Source organism: Brienomyrus brachyistius, chromosome 20 (assembly GCF_023856365.1).
Source record: "Brienomyrus brachyistius isolate T26 chromosome 20, BBRACH_0.4, whole genome shotgun sequence".
In the NCBI taxonomy this organism is placed as follows: domain Eukaryota; kingdom Metazoa; phylum Chordata; class Actinopteri; order Osteoglossiformes; family Mormyridae; genus Brienomyrus; species Brienomyrus brachyistius.
The window spans coordinates 4748200-4757978 of record NC_064552.1 but is presented as its reverse complement, the minus strand read 5'-3'; the positions used below and the strand labels follow the sequence as shown (position 1 = coordinate 4757978).

Genomic DNA, 9779 nt, shown 5'->3' with positions numbered 1-9779 from the left:
CCTGACACTGAAAACTGCAAATACTAATAATAATATATTGTTTTAAATCTGTTTTGAATGCCTTTACAATATTGCTTGATGTTGACAGGAATGATTGTGTATATATGCCAGCATCACTTTTCCGCAATTGCCATCCTATCAATAATATTTACACCATTTTCGTCAGTTTGTCGTGCTTTACTGGTTGCAATAACATGCGGAGCCAGCCTCAGTATTTGGAGTGTTCAGCCAAAGCCTGGTGTTCAGGTCTGACAGGTTCAAGTCTACGTCCTTATTTGATCATCTGTAGTTTACCTTAAGTTTTCACGCCATTCATTATTTGTTTGCTGTCTGGGCAAATATTAGTTTTGAGTGTTGGACAAAACATCAGATTTGCATAACCTTTTCGTTGTCATTCCCATAATCACGCCCTTCACCCATTAGCGCCGAATTAATTTTTGTCACTGGCGTTAAAGCGCAAATAACGCAGTTCGTAATTATAATACCATGTTTGATTAATGGAGCAGAATATTCAGCTATCCAATACCGTGACAAATTTCGGGCTGGGGGGGGGGGGCTTGAAACAAGTAGGCCAGAAGTCATAGAAGCCTATATAATCACCCAGTCTACAAAATCACACTTGTTGAAATATTTATTTACCTTCAAGTGTCCCTGTTACAACAGAATATTCATATAAAACGAAACACCACACCAATACCAATTAAAACAAATGTATAAAAACTTATAGTTAAGGAGATAAACATTTATAAACAGAAATATATTTGAAACATTTTGATATACGTAAGTTGAGCCCGCAACATAGCACACGGCCAATAAAACGCGCATATTATTCACGTACATTTAAAATGAACATTTTAGACACATATGTTACATAATTTATACAAACTAGCCGCAATTGTTAAACGGGCTTATTGCAAATAAAAATGACCTGTCAGTACATGTATGCGTATTATAAGACGGTACCTGACATAGTGCGTGAATTGAAATGCATCATTCATAGCGAAATAGAATGGAGCAAAAAAACACGTGCGTATCAAACAATCCGCTTCTTCTCACCTTTACACAGAATCTTTTTAAAAGCCCTCCTAAAGTCGTTGTTAAATATAGTGTATATCATTGGATTCAGTGAACTGTTGCAGTAGCCGAACCAAAAGAAGAATTTGAAGAGCTTCTCGGGAACGCAGCAGGTCGTACATACGGCAAGCAGCGTGTATGTGAAAAAGAAGGGAAACCAGCAGATGACAAACACTCCCACCACCACCGCCAGCACGAATGTAAACCTTTTCTCCCTGTTCTGGCGTCCTTTCCACCTGCTGCCGTTGGTATTCTGCCGGTCGGCTTTTTTAATGATGGCATCTCCCGGTTTGATTCGGCTCAGTTTGTTTTTACCTTTTCCTTTCTTCGCCGAACAGGGATTTTTAACGTCGTGGTCAGAAGACGACGACTCTTCCATGTCAATCCCATTGATTTCACCCTTATTGTTTTTCTCGTCTCCCTCTGCTTCCTTCTCCCGGTGTAATTTTTCGTCTGGGTCGTCCTGCTTCTGGTCACTCTTTTTGCTTTTCCGTGGAGGGACTCTGGTTCTTTTTTTGGCAATCTGGTAAATGCGAATGTAAACCGGAACCATAATCATGCAAGGTACAAAGAATGAGCCGATGCTGGAAGAGATCATGTACCACTTTTCCTGGCTGATATGACATTGCTCGCCGTCGACGCCAAACTCCTTGTGCATAATCAAAGCAGGCAAACTTATAATTACGGAGATTATCCAAACAATGAGAATGATGCACTTTATCCGTCTGGGGGTACGCTTCAGGTTGTACTTAATGGCTTTGGTTATTGACCAGTACCTGTCCAGACTAATAGCGCAAAGGTGGGCGATAGACGCCGTGCAAAAGAGAACGTCCAGGGCCTGGTAAATTTTGCACCAAACTTTTCCGAAGTACCAGCTGCCCATGAGCTCATAAGCCAGCGAGAAGGGCATGACTAAAGTAGCCACCAGGATGTCTGCCGATGCAAGAGATACCAAAAACAAGTTCTGAGGAGCCCTTAAGGCCCGGCTAGTAAATACTGCTATTATAACAAGAACATTGCCAAATAATATCAAGAGAATAAGCATTCCCACGGATATTGTTAGGGGTACTGAAATATGGATGGGCAAAGTTGCGTTGGTGGAGTTCTCGCAGAACATCTGAAAGGTCTCTTCAGACTCCTGTGACGCCCCCATTTACGCGCTGGTGCACGTTGCATAGACACTGGAAACTAATTCTCGTGCATTTCTTATGTCATTGTCCTCCGGTATTACATTTACAGCAGTCTTGACCGGTCGATTCATCTAAGTGTGTAAGCAAGAGCACATATAAGAAATTAGAATATTTTCTTTTTCCTACTACAGATACTCTCCGATCAGCCATAACAACGGTATTTCATGCCATTAAAGTTCTTTTTTTTTTTGCTGTCTGGCATAAAGAAAACTGCGATCTTACCTTGACTGACTTCTGCTGTCATAGAAGTCCTTTGGAGAATAGTAACTTTCTTAAAAATATATATACATAGTGTGTATTTTGTACATTTATTGAAGAGAGACTGCAAGCTTGCAGGCTTCCTAGCAGATCGTCTGGAGGCGTGGACTGACGCGCAGTATACGGGCTCACTCCTCCCCGCAGAGTTAATAACCGTATACCTGCTTCTCACGCACTAACTCTATTACAGCAGATCTGCTCGCAGTGAAGAGTGGCTTTACAACTCCGCTCCTTTATAACAACGGGCTTGACAGCGTTGCTTAGCACCCAGCCCCAGAGCTCTGGACTGGGTCCAAGCCCACGTGGATGCCTATAAAAACTTATTTGGTCAATATTGAATCTTATCTCTGCAGCGCTTCCCGGTCCTGCGCTCGCTTGTCTTTACAGGACACACATTTCCCACTCTTGGGCAGTTTCGCTCTCAAGCCAATTTTTTCTTCCTGACAGAGAAACATATCAGAAGCAAAATGTAATTTAATTAGCTAATTAAATAACAGTGAGTTACTTATTTCCGGGTATTACATGCATCGAACAGCATTGTGAAAAATGTACGAGTCGCACAGTTTTAAAATGGTTTTTGACTGAAAATAGTATAGGCTGAAATATTTTTAATGATTACAATATGCGTGACCACGGGATGCAGGTCGAACCATAATTTGGTAAACATAATAGTCATGTTTGTCCGTATGATTCTATTCTATTCTAAGGGGTAAATTTCGCCCCGAATAGTAAAGGCACAGCGAGGATTTAGTGACGCCTATTGGCCAGTATAGGTAGCGCACCAATAATTCCTATTCTGCTTGAAAACATGTAGCGGTCCTCCACAACCGATAATGCATAGTTCAGATAAGTTTGTACAACGTACTAAATAAGGGCTTCTGGATTTAGGCGTGGAAATTTCACCAAGGGTTATATAAATTGTACTTTGAACAATGTCAGAGGTGAATTTCAAACTACAAATTCAATTAATACTTTAGGCTGACTTCTAATTGCTATTTCACTGTTTGACTTTTTGATTTACTCTTAAAAAGTCACGGTGTAAAGACCAGACAACTGTTTGTTTATATTAATTAAAAATAAGCTCTTTTCCCCAACATGACTACGATTCTATTTAGTAAACAATGTAAAGGTTGGCATTTTGTCGTGAAATAGTCATTGGTGAGAAATCACGTACAGTATATTCATAACTCGGGTAAGCTTACCACAATTATATGTACTTGGACTTCAGTAATACTGAAACGTATGTCAGAACATATTGACCCTAAGGTGCTAGGGAGGGGGGCAGCCCGATGGTGTAGTTCTTAGCACTGTTGCCTCACGGCAAGACAAAGCCCACAACTGTGACTAGGATTCAAGTCCCACCCTAGGCTGTCAAGTAGGTACGTTGGCATCCTGATCCGCAAGTGAAGGACGGACCCAGGTAAGACCCACAGTAGGCAAACTGGCATCGATAGGTAGGCAAGTACTAGACAGACAGACAGACAGGAAGGTAAGGTAGGTAGGTAGGTAGGTAAGTACGTAACTAGGCAGACAAAAAGAGTAAGTAAGCAGTAGTAAGTAACTTACTGTTATCCCAAAATTTCTATGGTTATTTAGTCTAGAAGAATCATCCACAACTCAACTTTCTATAACACACTACCTTAATCCAGATTCGAACCAGAGCTACCATGATCACAACACAGAGCATTAGCCACCATACAATCACAGTGAGCTACCGCAGGTAACGAAAGCAAAATAATAGATGACAGATAGCTAAATTAAGACTCGAACCCTGGTCCAAGTTGCAGCATTTGCCGTACCGTGAGGGAACGGCGCTAACCACCATGCCACCGCTCTGCCACCCTTCCAGTACCTACCCGTAAACGTATGTGAGAACATATTGACCCTAACACCTACCTCAGAACATATTGACCTAGGTGCTAGGGAAGGGGGGGCGGCGCGATGGCATAGTTGTTAGCGCTGTTGCCTCACGCCAAGGCAGATGCTGCAACTGGGACTAGGGTTCGAGTCCCACCCTGGCATCCCCAGCTGTATGTAGGGAAGCTGGTGGTGGGACATTGGCATCCTGCAAAAACAGAACTGATGGGTACGTAGGGCGTCAACAGACAGGAAGGCAAATAAGTAGGTAAGTAAGTAACTAGATAGACAAAAAGAGTAAATACAGGTAAGTAGGCAGTAGTAAGTAACTTACTGTTATCCCAAAATTTCTACAGTTTAGTCTAGAAGAATCATCCACAACCTATTATAACACGCTAGCTTAACCCAGATTCAAACTGGAGCTACTGCGATCACAACATGGAGCTACCACAGACCTAAGTGAATATTTCTGTTATCCATAGATAAGGAAGATAGCTAGAATAATCAAGACTTGAACCCTGGTCTGAGCTGCAGCATTTACCGTAGTGTGAGGCAACAGCGCTAACCGCTACGCCACCCCCCCTTCTTACTGCCTTCCTTGGTTAAATCCCTTAAAATTTTAAACAGTTCACCTGGCATCAATGTGCTCTCATATATGTTTCAGTATAATGTATTTCTCTATCCATCACAAAATGGATAAACGTACGATAACACCTGAATAATTAGCTAGCCTAATTATATTGTGGGTAAATAAATCACAGGTATGAATGCAATTCGTTGCTCAAACAGGGACATAGTGTACAGTTGATGGAAGTTGATTTTTATAGCTGAAAGCTTTCTGATTCTTACGTAGAGAGGTCTAAATGTTCGTAAAGACTGCAAAATCCATGTGAAGTACTAGTAACGTTTATTTTCCTGTTTCTGCATGGGTTGGTATCTATAGTCGCTTTTCAAGTTGACGTATGACGATTTATAGTGGCGTGGAAATGGTACATTCTGCATTAATGCAGATGTCAGCCATTCAAATTGCAACTCGGTCAAAATGCATTCCAACATACACAGGAAATTCAGTAAAAGTGTCTCTGGAACCACAAAGCAAACCAGCAATCAAAGGTGTGTAAATTCTACAAGCTGGAGAGCAAGTGCCCAGGAGTCCAGGGGCCCCCTCCAAGTCCGTAAGTGTTATGTCATTACAAATATCAAGAAAACTGCTTGTAATACAAATTATTCAAGCTGCTTTAGCAGAAAAAAATTTAACTGCTGTAAAACTAGACACACATTTGCATTTTGCTGAATGGAGAAACATTCCATATAAACTAAATTTAAGATGATCAGATATGGCTGTGATTATATAAAATGACTGTACAGTGCAGAGCAATGAAGGCATCCATGAAAGATCACTTGTAAAATCTAGACAAGGCAATTATCTTTTTATATTGAAGTAACACAAACTGAACATTACAATTAATTGGATTAAAAGTACAATTATACATTTCCAGAGCTTTTCAACATGTATCGTTGTGGGATTAATCTCCAAAATAAAGATTTTAAAAAAAGCATTGTGCAGGGCATGACAAGGGTACAAACATCAGAGATTTAAAATAAAGTTTACACTTTGACATCACTGCTAATCTGCTTTTTTTTTGTCTAAGTACAAAAAAAGAAAGAAAAACTTCAGAGAACAGCTCAAGTCTGAACATATTAAAAGGCACAGCACTATGTCTGAAAACGGGGAAAGGAATTCAGTCAGAGTTTGTTTTTTTTCTCTTTAGACTTCAGAAACAGCCCAGGAAGTTTCTGTCAAAGGGCGACTGGCAGGTTGGGACTGAACGCGCAAAAAATACCATATTATCTGAATATTTATACGAGGCCTCCAGTGGTCCGAGATGTGACTGGATTCAGGTAGGAGGAGGAGCCAAAATCCACGTTCATTTGATAAATTTAGTTGGGGGTGGGGCTTTTAAATCCCCGGGGCCTGGATGTCCCTCAATGCATTTCATATGTGCAAATTGTTGCAAATTACTCGTATTCTAAGTCAAATCCTTGGCGAAATGTTGCTCCTGTATTTGTACAGTAAAAATTAAAGCAACACAACAAGAAAGATAAAAAAAAAGACCTTAATGGAAGCAACAGACTGATATTTCATTATTTTCGTTTTGCAGTACTGTTTGCTAAAAGTGATGTCTGGAACACGATACAACATTTCACATAACTTAAAACTTAGTAAATATTTATAGTTTTATTACAATTAAAAGATTTTGTACACATGGATCATTGGCAAACACGACCATTTAATTTACTTGCAAAGCCGAAAAACAAGAAATAACTGGGTTACCGTGTGTGTGTGTGTGTGGGTGTGAACGTGTGTGTTTATCAGTATTTATTCATACAGGGCAGATTGAGTCCATAGTCTTGACATTCATCAATAAGTAAACATTTAAGAATTACCCCGTACATAATAAAGGCATGTTTTAAATGTCATCTTCATTTCATACTGGTGTTTAAAATTATTCACAATTTAATTTAATCGATATCTTACAGCTAAACAATAAAGCGCCTACTGAAAACAGCAATGCAGATCTGTGACGAGGTAATCCGGCCTGCACTTCATGTAAACCAGGAATTCCTGGATGTACTGAATTCTTGGGGCCTGTGCATGTTATTCGTATATCGGACTTCTGAAGTATTTGTTCATTTTATTTAAAAAGAATTAAAAAAAAATAGATAACCCAAGTTGTACTACGTGCATAAAGACCCATAAAGAATTACACTAGGGTGGCCTGCTTCTATTCTGGAAAAATCCTTTCCTTCTGACTCATTACGCACCTGCTCATTGATAGTTTTCCTGTCCATCTGTTTAAAAATATTTGTGCCGAAGACACACACACACACAAAAAAAAAAGGTACTAAGTTAAGCAAAAGTTATACAACAGAAATGCGATGTACATGAGACAGAAGGCAACTGAACGTTCGTCAGAACCGCAGGATTCGCATCTGAGCATTGACTCGGCATCCGCTTACGTTAGCTCACGTAAAAAAAAAAACGGACCAAGGGAAAGGAGAGATTACAGGTGGTGGCTAAATGGTGCTGGAGTGAGTAAACGAAAGGGAGAGTGACGCCGTAAACTAAATGGTTTACCGTTAAGGCAGGTAGGCTCTGCACTGCCGAACGATGCGTGATACTTTCAAAACATCAAAAGGAACATTTTGCAGATAGCAAATAGCAACATCTCTTTTTTTTAACCATCCTCTGACCGAAAACATGGTTTTAAAAAAATTAAACATGCTCCTTTCCTATACAACATAGCAACACGAGAGGACCAGACATTTCTAGTTAAAAAAAAATACCTTGATTCATAGACTAACATCCTAATGACCTAGAACAGACAATAGAAAAATAAACAATATTCTAAGCCCCCAGTCATATGGATGCACCAGAACAATATAAAATCATAAAAAAGCACATCAGATAAGGGTCAAAAATGACAGCCCTAGCAAAAAGGACTTAACATCTTTAAAAGCACATTTAAATTTACGTTCCTGGTTTCTGATAAATGCTTTTTTCGCCGCCCAGCCAGTCGTCGTCCCACAGATTTTTCTCGCGGGGTTTTTGCCAGAGCAGATGCTCCACAGAAGGTCTCTCACATTATTTTCCCCCATTAACAAGTGACGCCAAACCCCAGCCTCAAAGCATTTATTTTAAACCAGGAATGCACCACTCCACTTATTTTCTGTGTATTGTTAAGCATGAACAGAGAAAGCCCTTTTTAAAAACCATTTTAATTCTGACGGTAACTGTTAGGCCGAAGTGCACGCCTTGTTTGTCCTGTAGGTGGAAACGGTTTGATCTGTGAGCACCACGGAAATGGAGACTCCATTTCTCTGTGGATCGTTACAGGGCGAGTCTCTCTCCCTCTCCATCTGTTTTCCCACCTCTTACAGCAATATTTCAAGAGTTTGTGAAGCAGCAACAACTTCTGCTGGTAGAATAGAGCAGCAATCCATCTTGCCACCCCCCCCCCCCCCACCCCCAATCACCCTTGCTACCCCCTCCCTCACCAGAGGGGGGCACTCTCGCACCTTTGTCCCGCCAAAAGCCTGCCCACTGTCAGGTGGCACCCAAAATGTTAGCCACTGCCAAAAATTAGACTAAAAAAATTCAGATTTTAAAAAATGATTGATAATCCTGAGACAGAACACACCTCAAGATGTACTAATCCCCCTAAGTTTGCGTCGGTCACCTGGTGTAATACTAACTGTAGACAAATCTATCAGTTGGAGAAAAAATAATCATCGATTTAAATTTGGCTCCATCATGGGGTCTGAATGGCATTACTACAACAATCTTTGACTGTGGTACTTGCAGTAAAATATGGGTACTCCTGTTCATTTGGATGTATATTACCAATGTCATTTACAGAACTTAGTTTAAGTGTATGTTTGAGGAAGGTTTGATAAGCTCACAGCCTAAATATTTAAATTACGCTCTGCAGAGAATTTTTTTTAATGAAATTTTAAGTTGCTCAAAAATACAATGGAGGAACTAACGCTACTAAAGTATAACTGGTAAAAGAAATATTCTCTCAAGAGAAGCTTCAAAGAAGATGCCGTTACAATTAAAAAGTGCATAAAAATCAGCAGCATTGTGGGACAGTGTTGGGTTTATAAAAAAAAATAAAATAAAATAATACACACCTAAAATTTCAAATCTGTTGATAGATATTACACTGTTAAGCTATAAATCTCAATGAACACAATCAAAACGTATTTTACACTCCCTCTGTAGGGACGCCGGAGCCCCCAGGACTGTCAAAAACATCAAAAGCAGGTTTTTGGCATAACGTATTTTAAACATAATAAAAATAAAACGCGTCACCATCACGATGACCTGGTATGTTTATCCAATGTTTTCATCATAATGACTGACAGTAACAGAAGCCCAACACTGAAGATATAGCGAAACGTAAACATCGTGAAAACTGAATTGCACGCAGGTCAACACGCATGTAGAAATGACTGCGGTTTTTTTTCCCCCTCCTCCTATTATCAAAATATTACCACCACCATCCCCCCCGCCACAAAAACACTCTAGAATTTACCGTTGCAGACCTCAATGCAATCAACCAGAAAAAAACTGCCATTAAGTAAATAGGTAACCATCTGATTGAACAGGAAAACTGACCAGATTAAACTTGATTGCGACCTACCAGTTTACCAGTTTACGCTTGGTTTCGTTTTTGCAGATTGTTTTTTGGCGACAAATCATGCCTTTGTAAAATTTGCATTCTTATTTATTAATATATTACGTTTTAATAGAGTCCATTTCTGTTGTATAAACTCCGCAAAATTATTTAGCCAAAAAAAAGAAAGAAATATGCATGACAGAAGTACAACAGCAGG

General features: G+C 39.8%; 1 protein-coding gene across 1 annotated transcript; it reads right to left on the bottom strand.

Annotated features, from left to right (window-relative positions):
- Positions 1 to 617: 617 nt before the first annotated feature.
- adra2a (adrenoceptor alpha 2A) lies at positions 618 to 2867 on the bottom strand. Its single transcript, XM_048986626.1, has 2 exons — positions 2487 to 2867; positions 618 to 2335 (listed from the first exon to the last, which is right to left on the bottom strand). Exon 2 carries the CDS (start codon positions 2225 to 2227, stop codon positions 1034 to 1036), a length of 1194 nt encoding a protein of 397 aa, XP_048842583.1. The 5' UTR covers positions 2228 to 2335; positions 2487 to 2867; the 3' UTR covers positions 618 to 1033.
- Between the last annotated feature and the right edge of the window lie 6912 nt (positions 2868 to 9779).

Coding starts and splice junctions, on each gene's coding strand:
- adra2a (XM_048986626.1), bottom strand. CDS start 2,227: ATGGGGGCGTCACAGGAGTCTGAAGAGACCTTTCAGATGTTCTGCGAG.